The 20910-nt window shown below is 32.5% G+C and overlaps 3 protein-coding genes across 6 annotated transcripts; 2 read left to right on the top strand and 1 right to left on the bottom strand.

The window, feature by feature from the left end:
• The first annotated feature begins 15 nt into the window (after window positions 1-15).
• LOC135836055 (transcription factor Jun-like) lies at window positions 16-2390 on the top strand. The gene has a single exon (XM_065350635.1). The coding sequence runs from the start codon at window positions 346-348 to the stop codon at window positions 1096-1098; it is 753 nt and encodes a 250-aa protein (XP_065206707.1). The 5' UTR covers window positions 16-345; the 3' UTR covers window positions 1099-2390.
• An 8593-nt stretch (window positions 2391-10983) lies between these two features.
• On the top strand, window positions 10984-18601 carry LOC135836030 (uncharacterized). 4 transcript variants are annotated; one of them, XM_065350599.1, is made up of 25 exons: window positions 10984-11218; window positions 11340-11603; window positions 11846-11916; window positions 12005-12235; window positions 12331-12602; window positions 12704-12872; window positions 12981-13220; window positions 13329-13516; window positions 13646-13850; window positions 13930-14177; window positions 14292-14436; window positions 14605-14742; window positions 14832-14979; window positions 15070-15249; window positions 15543-15658; window positions 15750-15926; window positions 16050-16298; window positions 16381-16568; window positions 16725-16889; window positions 16986-17153; window positions 17239-17406; window positions 17485-17608; window positions 17689-17847; window positions 17924-18160; window positions 18246-18601. In XM_065350599.1, exons 1-25 carry the CDS (start codon window positions 10984-10986, stop codon window positions 18399-18401), a joined length of 4641 nt encoding a protein of 1546 aa, XP_065206671.1. In that variant the 3' UTR covers window positions 18402-18601. The 4 variants fall into 4 exon arrangements, with proteins under 4 accessions (XP_065206671.1, XP_065206673.1, XP_065206675.1 ...); XM_065350601.1 differs by lacking the exon at window positions 14605-14742; XM_065350602.1 differs by lacking the exons at window positions 10984-11218; window positions 11846-11916 and having other exon boundaries at window positions 11376-11603.
• On the bottom strand, window positions 18218-20868 carry LOC135836031 (multiple inositol polyphosphate phosphatase 1-like). The gene is made up of 9 exons (XM_065350604.1): window positions 20434-20868; window positions 20226-20342; window positions 19971-20152; window positions 19787-19900; window positions 19474-19618; window positions 19279-19379; window positions 19090-19199; window positions 18779-18994; window positions 18218-18679 (listed from the first exon to the last, which is right to left on the bottom strand). Exons 1-9 carry the CDS (start codon window positions 20618-20620, stop codon window positions 18454-18456), a joined length of 1398 nt encoding a protein of 465 aa, XP_065206676.1. The 5' UTR covers window positions 20621-20868; the 3' UTR covers window positions 18218-18453.
• Window positions 20869-20910: the final 42 nt, after the last annotated feature.

The raw sequence follows: 20910 nt of genomic DNA, 5'->3' as shown, positions 1-20910 counted from the left end.
AACAGCAGTCTCGCGAAGTTTCTCATAATCATTCAAAATTCGTGTCCGCCTGTTGTGATTTCGCGATTGTAAAGTAAAGAAGTGTGTCTGTTATTCGGTTAGACGGTTGTGAAGTGGCGTACTCTTCTTGATCGTGTGTTTCGAGTAACGAGATATGTGTGTTGTGTTCTCTGAACATTTGTGTTATCTTTGTGTCGAAAGTTCGAAAGATAAGTACTGAGTAGTGATAAGACTTTAGTAACGCGAAATATATTCTGAATCATTGATATTTGTTTTCTCAAACGGTACGTAGTGATTCCGTTTAGTGAATAATACAGTTTTATTACGAATAAGAAGATTATCAAAATGACGAGCATTAATCATTCGAAACGGAGTTCTCTAACTTTGAACTTACATTCGGATGATAACAAACGGACAAAATTTAGCCCCGGAGTATTGGGCACAGCGATATTATCATCTCCGGACGTGAAGAAGTTCCAATTGACTACTCCAGAAATCGAGAATTTCATCCTGAATCATCATCCCAGTATACTCCAAACACCAACTGCAAATGCAGCCAATCCAATTTTGTTCCCGAAATCATTGCCTGAAGATCAAGAGTTATATCCTACGGAATTCGTCGACCTCAATGAATATAATGACTCCGGTCGTTTACAAGTTGAATTGCCTAAAAGCAGCAGTAGCAGTAATTCCTCAATTAACAATTTTATGAATTTGGATTCGTATCCGGCCGTATCGTCGGGTAGTTATTCAATGACGATGTCTCCTTCAGACGGTAGCATTGTGGTTAAAGAAGAACCTCAAACCGTACCAAGTCTGGGTTCTACGCCGCCTCTATCACCAATCAACATGGAATCTCAAGAACGTATCAAATTAGAAAGAAAACGTATGAGGAATCGTGTCGCTGCCTCAAAATGTCGTAAAAGGAAACTCGAAAGAATAGCCAAATTGGAAGATAAAGTCAAATTGTTGAAAGGTGAAAATGGTGAACTTGGCCAAATAGTTATCAGATTAAGAGAAGAAGTGTGTTCCTTAAAACAACGTGTAATGAAACACGTTGAGAATGGATGTAAGGTGAACGGTTTAGCAAACTTTTGAAGTATTTATTCTTTTATATGTGCGTATTTTTCCTGATTTTTTAATAATTGAGTGATTTTTCCCTCTTCTTTTGTATGTATGTTTTGATTATCAATGTAATATTGAAGAGTGAGCCTTCAAGTAACATTTTTCATATAGTTGAAGTTTATTTGTCTCATTTTGAGAGCTATTCGCTCAACAATACCGTCCAGCTAATTACTTTGTATTCAACTGCCGGGGTTACCTTCTCATTTTTGTGTATTGCATTTATACAGTAATTAGATCAAGCTGATAATTTTATCAATGTCAGAAGCCATGTGGCTGGTAACTCGTATTGAAAGTAGCATTTATTCTGTTCAACTTTTGATATTGAAATTGCATTTAAATTTAAGCTATAATGATGATTTTTGACCAAGATGAATCATTACGTTTGGGTTTTTTAAATCTCTGTATTTAGACCACTATTGTTTTCCTTACTTCAGTATGAAAACAGATCTCCAAACAGTTGAAGAAAGTCATGAGTTTTACGAAGATCTTTTCCAAACGGGTTATATGTATTTATTTTCTTATCGAAACCGAAAATATGAATAATTAAGTTCTAGTACAGGGTATTTATTTTTGTTTTCTTTTAACTTGAAAGGAATAGTACAAATTATATTTTAATTGTTTGCCGTAAACTTTTACCAAAAATAAACAAACAAGAAATCGTTACCATAATATATTGTAACATCAATTGGCTAATTTTAATTTTTCGATCATGAGTTTATTTCCGTGAGTTAGTTTCGAACAAAGGAGAAAGATTTAGTTACCTACTATTTTAAATTAATTATATTTGAATGTCAATTTATTTTGAATTAATATTAAAATGTGTTATTTTGTAAACTGTTTGAGATGAAGCCTGATTTCTTCCTGTGAAATATTTGAAAAATTTATAAATTTCAATTTTTATATTCGGTTTTTTTGTAAATATGATTATAAATTGAGTCGATGATGTAATTTTATTTCGATTGTATTTTCATTTTGAGGATAAGATATATTTTTATTTTGTGTGACGAATTTTTTTTCAATTGCTTTTGTAGCATTATTGTTTTTTATTCAATCAGCTCATCAACGTGAAGATTTTGTATTGGAATAAAAAGTGCCAGAGTATTGTGATACAATGACTTTTTTTTTATTTTTCTTTAGCTATAATTTATTTATTGTGATCTTTTATTGTAATGTTGACGCATTACGTCGTAAGCTTGTGTGTATTTGATAAGTTTTTTCAAAACAATCATAGATTTTATTTCTTCTAATAAACTTTTTTTAGAAAATTTTTTGTAATAGTATCTCTTTTTTCCTACTTACCTATTGGTACGAAATCCTGGTTTTGCTCTAGCCTAGAACTGTATGAATGAAGACTGATTAAACATATTCGATTATTTTCGACCGAAACAGTATTTTTTCGAATTTGAAACAATTTGATTGATTGAAGTGAATTTAGAGCAACCGTTTCTCAAATTAAAAATAAGTCAGCACAATTGGCTGATTAAAGCTGTATTAAACTAGGTTTCGTTATGATGAAATATTTCAATTATAAGAGTAAGATTTCGGCACCACTATTCGTTAATGAAAGAGTAACAGAAATTATGATAATCGTTGTACAGCCAAAGTTGAATTATTCATAAAGCTGGAGTGAGCGTAGATTGAAAATATAAACAAATTTTCGAGTTAATATTCCATAGGTATACCGCAAGTGTTGTGAATATGAACATGAAGAAGCATCAACAATTTGACACGAATTTCCAGTTCAAAAATTAAATCACGCTGCTCAAATTTCACACTGTTGCTTAAATTTGCATATAAAACAGTTTTTAAAATTTTCTAATGTCGTGGGTGTAGTGTAATGTTTGATAGGACAGAAAAGGTTTGGCTATATGGTTGCAGGCATTTTATTTAAATGGTTCATCGAGTAGTGTAAGATTTTTTTTTGCATTCAATGCTATGCGGTGTTACTTATATTCTAATGATGAGTGAAGAATATTATACGTTTGAAAATGTAAACCTTAGGCGACCTTCCACTTAATATTTGTTCGTGTCCTAAATACATAATTTTTGAAGGTTTGCAAACTCTGTCACGATTAGAGAATTCGTACATCGTTGTTCATTTTTCCAGACGCTGAAGTAAGTAGGTACCTTACCTATACACATTTTGAAAAACTACGATGAATTGCAGAAGCAGCAAAGAATGTCAACAGTCTTCTGTATAAAATCGCAATCATCTGCGGTAAAATGCTGAGTTTTCTACGCATACGTTTATTTTTTCGTATGAAGTGAGTTAATGAACAGGTGATAAAGAGTTGATCACGTTTTGAAAAATTCCTTATAACCTTCTTCCTGAATGCAATCATTAATTCTGCATTCTGCACATTATTCACAATTCTTGTGATAGATCTCACAGTCACAACGTACCTACTGCTCCGTCGAAAAATAAAAATAATTAATTTCCACATTAAAGTTCTTTTAGCTTTTATTTTGAAGGTCGATGCAATTAATACGAATGGATCTCTCATTGCTATTCTATGCACATTTGTAGTGCATATTCGAATATTTTTAAGATCATTTTAATTACATTTACACATATATGTGAAGCTATGTTCTTTTGATTGATATGTGTTCGAAATTTTACAAAGTAATTATTGGATTGGATGATACCTCATTGTTTAATTTTGTTAGAATTAAGCAAGTGGAGACGTCTTCCAAAAGCTTCTTACAAGCTTTCGTACCTACTGAACGATTTATCCTATCGATTACGATTTAGGTAGAATACTTTACGTTGAAAAATTTGTCAACCAACGAGAATATGTAACTAACCATAAAGTCGAAAATAAAGCTCGGTTTTTATACCTACCTGCAGTTTTGAACTTTGGGTTGGGTGGGTATAAAATGTAAGGTATCTTTTTCAATTTTCAAAGAAGCCGGTCGGCCATGGAAATGTTATTTTTAAAATACCCAACTCATAACCTTCAATTATCGGCAATCATCTTTTACATACGAGTCAACAGTATAATCTTGATCTTCGATCGTGATGTATGACTTGACCGAAGCATTGCTACGTTTTAAAATGTGTAGGCGTAATACTCCTTAATTTCCCTTTTCGTTTAGATTGCTCAATATGCTTGTGCTTATAGAACATACATATTTACGTAAATTTTAAATAAATGAATTGAAGTTCAAAATTATTATAATAGGTGGGCACAATTAAACGATCGTTTCAATAATTACCGATTTTCTTCCTAGCAATTAAGCTTTGTTTTCGTAATTGATATAAGTATTACATTCTTTTTATGTGTTTCTTTAAAGCATTGACATTCTTTTTCCATTACCTTTTTTATCGCTAGCGGTGAGAACTTGAATAGAAAATCATTAAAGTAAGTACCTGCAAATTTGATGTCTTTTATTGTTTTTAAATTCGAGAAAAAGATACTTTACCTACCTAGGTGTTGTATGGGCACTCGTGTAACACAGAACGTGTTTTATTTGTTCAGCTTTATGTAAGTTTGATGGAAGCGATTCGTGTAATAGGTATTTCATTTATGTCGAATTTTTTCTTCATTATTTACCCATCTGTTACGGTTAGCAGGAACGAAGTAACGTAATCAAAATTCTCCTAGAAAGGATCTATAAATAGGCATAAATTATTACTACGAGTACCATGCATGCACCTAACCCACCCAAAGTTTTTCACTAGGTAGGTATAACTTATTGACTATTTTCCTGATTGAAATAAAATTTCGGATGGTACTTCTTATTTAAGTTTCGATGTATTTTACATTTCAATATTGGTAACTAAACTATGTAAATCCTTCAATATTAGTCATCAAATTGGTTTAATATGTAGGCCAAAACCATCTGAAAAAAATTCCTTCTTAAGTTAACTGCATAAACCAACCAATAGGTACTTATATATGTAGGTATGTATGTATATTGTATGCATCCTATGAGTATCGTAATAGTTTCTATGTAGGGCCACCTCTTATCAAAAATAATATAGTGTATCTCAGAAGAACCCATTTAATATAGGCAAATAATTCGTAGGAGTGTTAATTATCGTAATAAATTTCTCTAATGTACCGTCGCCGGTCGTTGAAAAACCGTACAGCGACTACCGAAGATGTGATGTAGTCGTCGGTCTTGACATGCTTACTGAATTAACATGCTTATTGTCTCGTACCATAAGAGTTATTTCTCAAAACGGAAATACCAATGAACGAGAATAATACTTATATGTTCGAAACCACGTTCGTGCCAAAAGTGTACGGTACCTAGTACCTACCTAGCTAATAGCTAAGTATATAGATAAGGTGGTAAGGTACATGGTACACTACATAGACTGAGGTACGCTTACGTATGAATATTTCTGGGAATTCCGATCCGATACATCTAGTTTAGAGTTTCGGGGTACAGGTGATCAATGCGTTCGGCAGTGAAAGTGGCGGTGGCACTTACCTCTACTTACCTGTTATCTATCTAATCTACCACCTAGCTATATGGTACCTAGGTAAGTTAAGTATGCATTCTATTATAACAAGTTGCATTGGAATATAAGATGAACTCAATTTTTGATAAAATTATTCCGATGATAACTAAGCACACGTAAAACCTATTTAAATAGGCTTTATTTTCCTTATCTAAGCGCTAAACTTCATTAAAAATTTTCCAGATTTTCGTGAATGGAATTTTTTAACAAAGCACATGGTGCAAAATTTCTGTATAGATATTAGATAGGGAGGAAACATTCATTATGAATAAATAAACAACATCTAACCTAATAAGTTTTTTTTTTTTTTTTTTTTTTTTAAGTCAAACAATAAACGATTTTCAAGACATCATTCATACTAACGAAGTTCACTCAACGTTACACCTTTGTTAAATAAGTACTTGAGTGAAAAAAATCCAACAAAAAAATTAACGTAATTTTTTCTTAGCAGTACCGAGCAAGGTCATGTTTAATGAAATGTAAAAACGTTTTCACTTACTTACAATTAGATTTATATTTTAATTTCTTAGGTACCTACCTACCTACCAATTTTTTGAATTATTCCAGTCGCAGTTTTTAAATACCTAATATGATAATAAATGATACAGGTGTATTTACACATACCTACTGACGTAAGAAGTACATACTTGAGGAGCAAAAAAAACACACACACACAATACAGAAGTATGGTTGACTTGAATTTTAACGAACTTTAACAAAAAAGTTTACCTTTGAGAGTTTCGAATTGAAGACAGTACGTATACTGAAAAAATCTGAGCTTCCTTTAGCAGTACATAATCTGCAAGCCCTTCAAAAACTAAAAGTCGAAATAGGTGCATCAATTTTTTTTAAAAATAATTTTTTCCAACTTGATCAAAATTCAAAATGCTAGTTAGTTTATGTTTCACGAGACTGATAACGTTATTTTTTGTACAAAAAATCCACTCATCACTTAGATAGAGTAGGTACCTCTACCTACCTATGTACATACCTATATTAGGAATTTATGAAGAAAACAAAGGCAACTTCCCCGTGCCTCGATTCTAAAGAAGGATTGAGAAATGAAAGGCCTGAAATACATACCTATCAATCGTATAAACATATGTTACTTTCAAAATTCATTTAAAAAATGAACCGTTGATGATAAATTAATTTTTCACAATAGACACAGGAATAAAATATTTATGGTTCATACTTCATACTTACGTAGGTCTAGATAGGTACCTAAGTATAGGTACTTACTTGAAGTTAAGGTACCTACTTCACTTGAAAATGAATTTCTCAAAAAAAATTATTAATTAATAATGTTTCATGTTACGTACGTAAATACGTACCTATGTAGATATAATATTAGGTGTATTATGTCGAGGTTATATCGACGAATGTCTGTTACCCTTTTACTTATTCAGACCAAGTAAATCCAATATAATAAATAAATGTAAATAAGTTTTTAAACATTAGTCATCAAGAACTCAAGAGAACTCTAGATCCGGGTAGAAGAGAAATTGCATGGCATATGAAACCTGTTGCATAATAAACAAAACGATTCTTAATACTTGGGAAGTAAAAATTAGGCTTTTTGTACACGTATAATTCTCACAGGTATGTTCTTTTTTTTGAAACTGCGTTTATTTACTGAACGATTAAAAATGTTTTTCTTCTTTTTTTTCATTCTCAAATGGAAGAAAAATTGTCGAAAAATCTTCGAACGATAAATACGCATACATATTGTGCTTAATAGTACGTAGTAGGTACCTAATTTAGGTAATTAGGGATGATAGTCGCCTGTACGAAATAAATTGAATACGGAAATCCTTCTCACTATTTCAGATGTAATGTACGAGTATGTACCTATACCTACCAAACAGTTTTAAGTAAGTATGTAATGTACATACAGTCTAATAAGTACAGAGTATGGTACCTACAACATTTACTCACATGTGGTCCGGAAACAACTTTTCGATGATAAAGAAAATACGATAACATTTTTATTATACAGATAATCTTTTAGGGTTTACCCGTAAATCCCTAATCCCAGTCCATCATTGGCGTCATTAGTTTGGAATTAGATAATTTTAGCACTTTATTAAATTTTTTGAGCGATATGCAGTACATAATTTGGGTTATCTAATATTGTAAGTAGCTGAGTTTTTTTAGTTTTGATTTTCACAACTTTTTTCTAATATCGCAGATGTTGAACTACAAGTTACAACCGAGCCAACCACATGGCCGAATATTCGCGAAGGAAAAATAATGTACGTACATCATAGGCTTGGGTATTATTGAAGGGGTAGGCAGAGAAGGAGCTGTCGTAATGTGGATTTCAGAAGCCAGTTTCAGTTTTGCAAATTGGTAATAATTAAATGTTCTCAAAGTTTAGATATTGTGGCCAATTTTTTCAAAATTTGTGAGGAGAAATCACGTTTTTGAAATTTTTTTCAGTCGAAGGATAAAATTTTCCGACGTTGAAGGGCTGAAATTACACTTCAACTTTCCCTCAATTCTGAACTATTTAGGTACCTATTTTTCTCAGAAATATCTCACTTTACTATACCTTTAACTTGCTACTGACTGCACCTATTCAACCACCAAGAAAACTTATTCCCTAATTACGCTAACATCGATTTTTTTAAAATTCATCTTCATCGAAAACCCGATAAACATGTACATGTACAATGTCTACAAAAGTACCTAACTTGAACGTATGTATATTGAAGACGAAACACCGCATACCGCGCCACCGCCATATACCTACTCGGTTATCATAACTTACCACTCGTTCACACTTCACAGTTCTCACTTCTCTTTGCTATAATCGAATGAGTCATCTCGCATATACGCGTATTATTTCCTTGTAAAAACATATATTTTTTTGTGAACAGTTAGTTGAGCGGACTTAAAATCCTAATTTATATTTTTAATGTCTTTGTGACTGTCTAGTGTAAGTAAACTGGTTTTTCGAATCGAAAGCTCTCTGCAGTGAAGAAATCTTTCTTTTGTTCCCACGAATGAAGTATATAAGATACCTACTGCTATAAATAAAGACAAGTTGCTTTGGTAAATTTTATAATTTTTTGTAGCAAATCGTAAGAATTAAGCACCTATACAAACATACACGTAATACTACAGAGCGTGAAGGAGGTCAACAATCGGTTGGATTTACCAACACAGAATCAGCATCCAAGAATCCAAGTTTGAACACGTTCAGATACCTGTGTAGATTTCGCATGAATGGGTATTCCCTACGTACTCGTAGTATATATATGTACAGTGATCTGGTTTGGTGACTTCATACTCAGAAGGCATCGATTATCGTTAAAAATACCTACCAAATAAAATTCTTTTAATTAGGTATATCTTTTAAAAAAGCCTTCTATATATGTTTAGGTTATTGGCATTGTTGTTATTATACGCAGTACATTAATCTCTACGATTACGTGTACGTATAGGTATAGGTAGGTACACGTTGTGCGGTTCGCTGATGCAAGTAAGCATTTTTATACACATCTGGTGACTTGTTGCTTGAGTACCTCTACCTACTACCTAGTGAGTTGCAGTCGTAGACGTAAAAGAATTTCGCTGACGAAGCTTTCTTCGGTCACGTCTTGTTGAGAGTAGATCTTTCTTCAGCCGATCAAGCTTTAGTGCCTCCCCCCCCCCGTGTTATCAGTAATTCTTATTAAATTATGATATGAAATGTAATGAATAATTAGGTACTTCCGATACATATACTAGTGTATAGAAAAACAGCTCATCGATAGTCAAGCGTTCAATCATATAGAGTACCTATACGAAATTGTAGAGATTACAAATTACAACACCTACAAAATTTATCGCGACCTTGAAATTTCGTGGTAATCGTAGTACCTACTATGTACGAGTACTTACGTATGGATGTTTACTTGTGGGTAGGTAAGCTGCATCGCACTTGTAATGTTTGAAACACGCCAATAACTATGCTATACAATCTATAAAGCATACCAACGATTCATTTCATGTACGAGTACTTACTCAATTTCACTAAAATAATAATTTTATACTTGATCTACCATTGAAAATAATTCACTTTAAAAAACACTTACTCAATGCTATTGCTTCCTCTATAGTAGCAGCGTGATTACTTCCGTTCAGACTTCAGAAAGGAAGTTAAGTCGTTCAGTCAAATCTCGAATTAAAATTTCATTTGTTCTTAAATTACGGAGTGAGTTTTTTACTTTTTACTTTACTTACTGCAATCTTCGATATTATGCAGCTTCTGACTAAGCTCTGACTCATCTGAGAATAAGAAGAAATCATCCCTGTGAATATTTAAAAAGACTTTGATGAGTTGAAATATTGAGATAATAAGTTAATTGGTAAATATTCTACTACCACTATACGAAATCAAAAATGAAACACATTTTACGCTCGTTCGTTAACTTGATGTTGGCAAACGAAAGAGGATCTTAGATTGGCTGTTCATCTGTGGATAGAGTACGTTCAGCGTTCAAGGCACATTGAATGAATCATTTTCTTCTTCTTTGTATGTATGTATAATAATCGCACGTGTGTGTCTGATTTAATGCTGCCTCCATTATTTCGATGATTGTCGGTTACAGAAATTGCAGCTCAAATTTTGAATACAGGCCAGATATTGTTGAAATGATTACGTTGTTTGACGTAGATTTTAGGCTACAATCGTGTAGGTAACAGCTGTTCTTACAATACACATGTAAAAATTATGTAGGTAATGTACGACGTACTGTAGTGCACCTTTACCTACTCTGAATCCCCGAGCCCTGACGATGCAAACATAACCATACTATTTTTTATTGCGCGCAAATGATACGACGACAAATGTGGAAAAATTGATCCAGGTAGGTACATATAATAGGCTCACTTGTAATTTAAAATTTTAATTTCTAATCAATTCACCCACGCCGTGATTTCGCTGATTTCAGCGCTTCATGTACCTATGTAAATAATTGTTAGGTAGCATTTTGAGAAGTACATACTGATAAGTAGGTAGGTACTTCAACGGGGTTACAATTTTTTTCTACCAAATTTGCTTCGATCAGTTAGTTTCGTGAAAGATGATAAGAAAACCTGCTCATCTGTTGAGGTAAGGTTATATGGACCCATGAATGCAAATGCAATGAAATATGAAATAAAACAATATGAGGCCCAATTAGTAAAATTATATGGGATCTAAAAAGGGTTTAAAAAAGAGATGCAATGAACGTCCAAAAACCAGATTTTTGAGAATCCGCGTAAAACAAACGCATGGGTAGGTATAGGTACTTTATTTATTATTATACCATAGCAACTCAAATCCCCCTCTCCTCCCTTTATCAACTTACCTACATAACATTCAGTTTTCATTCTCAATCTATATCACCCCATCCAGCATGGATTTCCGAAAAGAATGGTTCAAACACAGAATTTTGAGTTATTTCGAAGAAAGCCAGTCGGATTTATTCGACATTTTTCTAAAAAATGATAATAATTCGGTGCCGAATCAACTACATCAATTCTTAGATAACGAAACGAACAATGCAGTGAACATCAACACTCAAGTATTCATCGTTTACAAAACATATTACAGTAAAATTGTTAACGAAGAAATTGAAGTACAGGAAGAAGGTAATGAATTTTCGCACGTTTTTAAGTATATAGGCACCCACTCAACTCAACTATTTTTCCTTTCCACAATTTGTTTTTCTCGGGGGTTTTCCTGGTGTAATATTTGGGTCAACTGTTGCAGTTACCAAACAAAGAACGGCGTCATTTCTTTCGCAAGATGATAAGAGAAAAGATAAGCGAGGGAAGAAAAAAAAGAAAAGTAAAAAATCAAAAGATATCAAAGAAGAAGAAGACGACGAAGTTGAAGAATACATTAAACCCGACGACGAAACAAGTTATAATGTTGATGGTGTCAAGTTCGACGATATCGATGAAGATGATAAACAGAAAAAGAAAAAAAGTAAAAAAACTGGCAAGTCTGGTGGAAGAATTAGCCCGTACACGAGTGAGTATTTTATGTACCTACTTTTTATAGTTTATCTTATAAACTTGAAATTTTGTCATCTAACATCGGAATTAGGCAATTGAATACCTATTTTTTTTACGTGGTCGCAGCCAGAACAATTTTTTTGCTGTTAAAATTATGCAATGCTTAATTTGTTTATCGATCATTTAAGTATTTTATTTATTTACTGTAGTAGAAGTACCAGTTTAATGCGTTTTTTTTCTTCAAAATGTTCATTCAAGTGGTGGAAAATTTACCATTGGAAGAACAAAGCGTCAAACCTAAGGGAGCACTTGCCTACATAACTGTTAAAGTACGGTTATCTGTATATTACGAAGTTTCACTCGAATTTGAACACCTATATGAATTTAATTTTATTACGTTATCATCTATATTTACAGAGAAAAGTTGAAAAAGTTATCCAAGTTCCACAATTTCAAGGTCATTTTGGAATTTTTAATGGCGATAAGTTTGAATCAACGAATTACTACGTATATTTTGTTAAAAAAATGAATTGTAAAATACCACTCTTCTCTTCAATGGAAGAAGCCAACGAGGAAATGCCCACATACATCACGTTTGGTAGTATCACTGGTAATATATTTCAAAATTTGGAGAAAATAATCAATCTAGTAAGTTTATTATCTGTTTATTTATGCGCGTATTCGTGACACCTGTATCATGTAAGCTGATACCTATTACGTTTTATACGCCATAATTATTACAGGTATTTATTCCTTTGTTTCATCACCACTGCTCATCATCAAACGAAGACGTAAAAAGCGTAGAATACGATGAAATTGGTTTGCAAAAAAGACCGTCTTATTTTTACTTGCAAAAGCACGTCGATAATTTCAACATAATGAAGGATGAATTATCAATCACCCCGAGTGATTCTGTACTATACAACCAGCTCCAAAATTTCATGAAACCTGAGCCAGAACAAGAATGGAAAGAATCTTATAATCAGTTGGTGAAGTTACTCGATGTTGTGAAATGGTAAATATATAGTCACAAATGCTCATTAATAAGTATTTGATAAATATGTAATTGCCTTGTAAAAAAGTATTTCATCGGAGGAAAATATTTTCTTCATTCAGGGCACAAACCCAATTATACGCTGGAAAATTGTTCGAAATACCTGAAATATTTTATGAGTTTGATTGGGATACTTTGGATGTCACGGAAGAAATCATAAAAAATGCTAAAATCACTTTACAGAATTGCATAGATGAAATTGAATCTCAATATAGTGATAATCTTCGTTACGTAGGTATCTTTTAGGTTTTTATTTACCTAGGCCTATTTTTTCTCAAGTTGAATCACCTACTTTTAGACCAATTTATTTAGCAGCGCATTTTATTAAATTTTTTTTAGGATCCAGTAAATGATAATTTAATGAATGAGTACGAACACTGGAAAAACATGGAAATAAATTTGAGCACGGTACTCGATGAATTGAATTCACCTTTGATGAATAAAATCAGTGAAATAGTGAAAATTCACCACGCATCTTTGTTTGATTCATTTGAAACGAAACGTTCGACACTGTACAATGATTATTTATCGGTGAAAGAAAATGCCAGCTTATTACAAACTTTGCAGTATTTTTTCAAAGTAATCATATCGTCAATTAATGCAACGTTAATTTAATTTTCTAGATAGGTACCTTGGTCGTATAAATTATAAATAAGACTAAATCTATCTAATACCTAATTTTAACAGATTTTAATGTACAGTAATTTTGAAAGCATTTCTAACCGTATTCCAACGCTGATGGATTCTCTTCAATCAATCTGGATTTTATCTGATTATTATGGCCAGGAAAAAAATATGGAAAGGATACTCAATAATATAAAAAACACCCTTTGTCGAAGAACTAAAGAAGCATTTGATGTGACAACTTTATTCAAGTACGTATAAGTAATTCGTTGCTGATAAAACAGTATCTACCTATCTACTAGATAGGTACCTAGTACCTACACTTCTACCTAGTACTTACTTACAAGTGAAAAAATTAAAATTGTATGTAACTTCCTTAGAAAATTGTGGTCCGATATGAAAGATGATGTAGGTTATGCTGTCTCAATGTTACAAATATGGAAAAATTCGTATTTAGAAGTGAGAACTCGAATTGAATCAACCAGAGACCATTTCGTTTCTAGATGGGAATTCAACAAACAAAAACTGTTTTCTGAAACAGACTATATTAGCACAGTGATTGAAGATATCAAAGTCATCTTTGAAGTTCGTATTGAATACTTATACCTATGCTCAATTTTTCATCATTTGGATTAATCGCTCACAAAATGCCAAATTATTACAGGTAGTTCAAAGCTTCCATTGTTTATTCAGTTCAAAATTTCGTAAAATGGCAGAAAAAACCGTCGAATTCAAAAATTTAGAACAAAAAGTTTCAAACTTGACGCTTCCAATTGAAAAAGTCGACTTTGATATCTATTTAGAAATATTCAGAGACGAATGGAATGAAATTCTGGAAATTTTTCAACAAGATGTAATCGAAGTTGACCAGCGACTAAAAATACTCATTATCAAAACGTTTTCACAAATCAAGTATGTAGATGCGTGCATTATTCAGATGACGATTATTTTATTCATACTGCAATTTACCAATCCACAGTAGAATAGGGTTTGAAAAATTTACAAGTTGGGTGAATTTTATTTTAGATCGATTAAAGAGGGAATCGAAGTAGTTCAAAATATTTCCGAAATTCAAACGAGACCCACGGTTCACGAAAGTGTGTCATACATGTGTAATAAAATTATAGCGCAATTCGTTAAAGAAATCAAACTAACTGATAAGCTTTTCGAAGTAAGTACCTACGTAAAATTATTAAGAAAAACAGTTTGGCAACCTTACCTACCAACCTACCTACCTACTTGAGTAAAAATGAGAGAAGTACGAAGTATCTATATTATATGAAAAATGGCTAACTTGTCCATGCTCGAACATTTTTCATCATCGAACGAATTCCATTAGAAAAATAAATTAGTGCACGCCACGGTGAAGATTTATGATTCGATTACGTGGGTGAATAGTTTATCCCAGAACCTCCAGAAAACTACAGAATCACTACAAACAGTTGATTGTTTATCCGCGATGGGACAATTTCAAGAGGTTATTATAATTTACAAATAGGAATTAATTACCTATCTTATTCGAACGTAGATTTCCACAAAAAAGTTTACCTATTGGCATTTTTTCAGGTTTCAGAGTTATTAGAGAACTTTTTAACCAAAGCTAAGAATTATAAAAAGAAAATTTTTAAAGAATGGTGTAGTATAGTTGTTTCACTAATTAAGAATATTTTAAATGAGAACGTCATCGAAATAGAAGAGGCTGAAAAAGTTGTAGGTAAGGTCCAATCAGGTTCAATCTAAAAGAAGCTAAATATAAATATCAAATGGCATCGCCCGTTAGAAAATATACCTATTTATTTTTTAGATTTGAATAAACTTATCGAAAAACCTAAAATAAATGAATGTACAACAGAAGAAAAAAATTCTGAAATTTTTACCGGAAATGAAGCATTATCAACAGATAGAGATGTAGGTTTTGGAGCTCTCAGTATAACTTTAAAATGGATCGCAAGAAGTAAAATAATGGCTGAAACTGCTTTGAAGAGTTCGTACCTATCTACTTAAATATTTAACTAAAATTTTTGTGTTGGACATTTTTACGGTCAATCGACTAAGGGAAGAGAGGAGGGTGACACCTAAATTCTGAAAAGGTTTTTCAAATATGAAAATCAGGCTTGAGGTTTGTAGCCAATCCGCCTTCCTCTTTCCAAGATTATTCATCAAGCCACAGGAAACTTAGCTTGAAAAAATATGTTGTTGACACTTAATAAAATACCTAGCTTATTCGTGTAGTTCTACCATGATTCTATATACTAATTACATAATGTTGAATTGCAGAACAAAGGTTAGAGGTGTTAAAACAAATTGAGCAAGCACATAAAATTTCTTGGTTAGAGTTCGTTGGCGATTCATTACTAATCGAAAAAGGGTTCAGATTTAGAATGAAATTTCGAGTAATTAAACACGAATATTTTTTAATGTAGGCCTACCTAATTAATCATTAATTTATAAAATATCACAATTCGATTTATTTTTTTACGACAGAACGATATTTTTGAAATTTTAAAAGAATCAGAAAACTTGAGAAATTACGGATTCGGTTTACCAAACGAAATCACCGAGTTATTAATCATTAAGAATGATCTTCATCAGCACACAGAATCCATCAATGGAATACTGACGCGATATAACGACATCTTGGACAAGTTACAACCTGCTAAAGTAAGACGCACAGTTGATTCGTGTCTGGAGTCTGGACAGTTTAATAGATAGGTACAAAATATAAACGTGATTTAGTTACCTATATTCTACATTTATTATGTATATTTTGCACATTTTTATCAGACCCTTTTAATGAAGAGATACTTATTGGAGGTAGAAATGACAATACAACCAGGTTTAGGATTGTACACTTGGAAATGTACAGTTTTGGACAAATATGTTCAAAAAATTACAACGACGCTGGAAGAACTCTCGTGTTTATTATATCAGACGAACAAAATTTTCAAAAAATTGGACACGTTTATCGAAACAATAGAAAATTTGAACTTCCTGCCCGTTAAACAAATCACTACCAAGAATATCAAATGCGAGGTAGACTCGAAAACCTAAAACGGAAGTAAATATTACGACGAATTTCATACAGCAGATTATCACACGCCTCTTGTTTTTACAGAATTTTTTCCACGAAATAGACAGTTTACAAAAAAGAGAAGCAAACAAATGTGTTACTATTTACAATACCATATCGATGACGTTAATTCAAATAGAAAGCTTGATACTGTTCACGAGCACAGGCAAATCAGAATTGATGACGTATTATTACGCGAGTTACAGCGATAAAATTGTTTCAGTTTTGATAAAGTAATGAAAACAATCGGGGTTTCCGCACTTCGCGCAAAAACCCAGAAAATCCCTAAAAAGCGGGATGTGTTTTAAAAAATGCAAAATAATTGTTCCAAATTCATGAATTTACTTGTGTAATTGAAATTGAAAATATTTCTTCATCTTTATGTATAGGTCAGTTTTAAACAGTATTTTCGATCTGAATAGTCTAATATGCGGAGAATTGCCAACATACTTTCACGTAAAAATATTTTTGAGAAACAACGACGTAAAGCTGAGTCCGAATTGCGCTGAACTTTTTCAGTATATGAAAATTGCATTAACAAGAGCATTTTCTCGGTAATATGTTCGCGGCTTTTTCAGGTCTAAAATATAAAATTAAATCAATTGTGAATTGACTACCTATAGTTTTTTTTGCATTGTATACTTTTTCAGATTAAGAAATCTGAAACAGTGGGAACCGGGAAGCTGTTTAGTTGGAAAAAATTCAGCAGAAATGTTCTATGTGCGTGTAATATTAGATCAAGATGTCAAAGTAAAATGTGAACTGTTATTACAAAATATTCAAAACTTATGTGATGCATTAAAAACATCCACGGCGAAGTAAGTTTGATGGTTGAGGTGAGATGAAAAGAACACATAGGTAAGTAGGTAGCACGTCTAATAACAATTCGTTTCAAAAAATCAGATGGTTGATCTATTCAATTCTATGGGAATACGATAAAAAAATTACCATCAAGCAGTTCGCGGATGAAAACCCTCAACTTGGCGATTACGAAATGCGGTTTGATTTTTACCAGAATGTCGCGAGTAAAATCGAACAAGAACGACTTATAGTAAATGTGTTTTGCGTGAAGTACGAGAGCTTTTCCGAATAAACATAATATTTCTTGCGTTCAATAAGAAAGTTTACGTTGAATATTTGTACATGTAGCGTGGAAACCGACGAATTAATCCAACAACTTAAAAATCATTGCCTGGAATGGAAACATAATCTTGGCGCTCAATTAACTTTGGATACGCGCCACTGCGTTCATCAAATTCACAGAACAATCCAAGTAGAAAAACATTGTACCTATTTCCCTTTTTTTTTTTTACAAATTACACTCGAATAATTTTGTCAATTTTTTACCCCCAGAAATTGAATTTATCTTTAATACAAGAAATTAAAACGGAATCCCATTTAACCGAAGTACTGCGAACAATCAACGAAATTCAAAGTACAGCGTTCGACATGGAATTGCAATTTTATAAAATTGAAGAACATTACCACGAGTTAGTCATGCAAGATTTCACCGTAAGCGTATAAAATGTTCGCTGTAAGAAAATTAAACGCGAAAGTATTAAGCTAAAAGGTGCCTATTATTTTTCAGTTGAGCCAAGCCGACGGACAGTTTTTTCAAAAAGTTTATCTCGATTGGCAAGAACTCTTCAATAAATCGCTATACAAAAAATTTTCTTTAGAATCGGTTAAAAATTCAATAACCGAATCGATGAAGCAAAAAATTTTACAGTTTATTGAAACGTGTCGAAAATTTGCTGATCGATATGCGAAAGAGAAACCAGACTTCGAAACTGTGGATTTTGATTCATCAGTGAATTTTATATTGGTAAGAGAAATTTTCAAGAATGGATGCGGAACACTTGAATGTATATTGAAAATTCACTAAGGGTAAATCATGGTATATTTTATAGGATTATAACGGAAAATGCGAAGAATTATTCGAAGAAAAACAACAACTAGAAATTGTGCAAAGTTGCTACGAAATAGCACCGTTTGATTTCGACTTCTTTTTAACAATCAAAAACAATTTGAAGACATTGCAAGAAGAATTTAAATTAGTTGAATAAATTAATAAGATACCTAAAAATATTTTCTTACTGCTGCGCAGAATTGTTGAAATTAGAATTTCAATAAGTATTTACGGTAAGTAACAAGTTGACTGGAACCAGTAGAAACATATGAAGCTATCTGATTTGAACCGGAATAGGTTAATGATTGAATAAATGTACTGAATTCTTGCCAACCATATAAACCATTACTATTCGCAGCTCCTTTGTCAATGATCAGGGAGATGGGCTTTTCTTGTAGGCGAATCATAACCCTGTATTTTTCGCCATTTTCACATCTGGTAGGGAAATAAATTCAGCAAAATTATCAAAAAAGAATCAGATTTAAATTTTAATAAAAATATGAAACTAAAGTAGGTAGCTTGGCAGGTACGCACTGGTATAGGATGACATCAATATTAGACGAATACGGATCCAATTGAGATGATTTAAATTCTCTTTGCACTTCATTAGCGTAACCGGAGGAATTTATCGCAGTGTCTGTATTTATGAGGCCCAAAGTGGCCAATATTGAATTTCTCACGCCCCAAAATGGAAAATAGAATTCTGCGATCGGATTATTCGAGTCAGCGCCATTTTGCGATACGATTTTTCTGCGTATAATCAAAAAATGTAAATTCAGATAAGTAGAAATTATAACGAATGGTATCAGATAAATTAAACAATGAATATTTGAATAGCCTATTACTGAAAACAGTTGTAAATTTTTGATAGCAAAGGGTAAGCTAGGGTACGACTTTCTTGTTTGCCACGAACGTATCTGTAATATCTCAGCAAGTCTTGCAGATAATCGAATATCTATAATTTATATCAGAAGTGAGCGAATGTAGAAGTTTACTAAGTATATTCAATCATGAGGGTAATTTCAAAATCTCACTTCTAAATCTTGTGGCGTAAACGGAACGCAATAAGGACTTTTTCCATTCAAATTTCTAGCAGTGTCAAATCCACACGCCTTGAAAAGTGTATTGACTTCCTCTATGTTGATGAAGACAGCGACAGCGAAAAAAATATATGATAATCAATGAACACGAATTCAGAAAATTCCGCATGTACGTATGTACTAATTTACCTTTAGTGAGGCCATTATTCTGACTATATCCCAGTCTTATATTGATATTTGAAACAGATTGCGCTACAATATCACTGTTGAAAAAATCCTTGTACTGTTTCATCACATCGTCGGAATGTTTAAAACCGCGGCACGTTTCCTTCAACTGGAGAAATCATATTTTAAAGAACTCCAAATTAGATTACTTTGACATATTAATATTAATCGAGTGTAAATCAGGATCCAAAAACACAGATCACATGTACAACACTAGAATAAAACCTGATTCATTCTTCTGCTTCTGGAAGCATAGTTATTGTACATAGGTACTTACTTCCTTTAATCGGAGCGAATCAGATTCTTCTATAATAATATCAGAAGACTTCCAAAATCCTAAAGCCAACGCAAGAGCACTTTCTTTGGTACTTCTAGATCCACCATCATAAAACTACAAAACAATCAATTAAGAGAAGAGTTTCATCGTAATCATACAGAACATGGATGCAAACTTAGCTCACCTTGAATAATTCAGGAGAATACGGACGATTGAAAATTTCGGGAAAATCTCGTATCTTGCGCTCGGCCATATTGACGAAATCTTTAATTCCTTGAGGAGTTAATTTTTTAGCGTTATTTTCATCCATCTCATAATCGTAATCACTCATTAAACTGGCATCTTCAGGGCATAGGTGATCGGTATCTGCGGATTACATGGTACAATGGTAATAAACTGCAACTCTGCAACTTTTATGCTAAAAAATCCAAGCGCTTACCTTTCTGCAAATTACTTCTAATTGTTGGAATAATGTCGTTGATTTTTTTCATTGTTTTTGCACCAGGATAGTGATTTCCAGACCGAGAGATCATCGTCAAATGTATAGGAATGCATCCTAAAAGAAATAAAATAGATAGGTACATTACTATGAAAATTGTTTACCCAATTCACATAGGATCGATACAAGAAAATTGGAAGTTTCATACCGTCGATCATTTTTCCAAGCTTGTTTTTATAATAAACAAACTCGTAAGGAGTGTACTTGTTGAACAGCGCATGAATGACATCGTCCTTAGCGTAACAATAATTATTATTCTGCCCTTGTGACTGACACCAGTATCCCAAAATATTTAAACATATCGTAAGAATGAAATAAATAATATTACAGCTCATTTTCAAGTAACTCGATCGAAAAAATAATTAAAATACCAACTCTGAAGTATCTTTTTTGAGAAGACAATACTTACACGCACTCAGCTACGCACTTACGATGTTAAAATTCGAAAATTCACTCGGTGATTAGTCTTGCGTACATTCACCATCAAAATATATTTTCGCAGTTGTTCAAATTACTAAATCAAAAATTTATTCGATACAACCAGACAACATTTGCGTCAAGAGTAACATTAGTACGTTGGTAACTAAATTGTCGGTTTTACAAAATTGAAAAGTAATTCGAAGTA

This window comes from Planococcus citri, chromosome 2 (assembly GCF_950023065.1).
Source record: "Planococcus citri chromosome 2, ihPlaCitr1.1, whole genome shotgun sequence".
NCBI lineage: Eukaryota > Metazoa > Arthropoda > Insecta > Hemiptera > Pseudococcidae > Planococcus > Planococcus citri.
The sequence above is the reverse complement of the archived record's forward strand: the minus strand, read 5'-3'. Positions and strand labels throughout refer to the sequence as shown.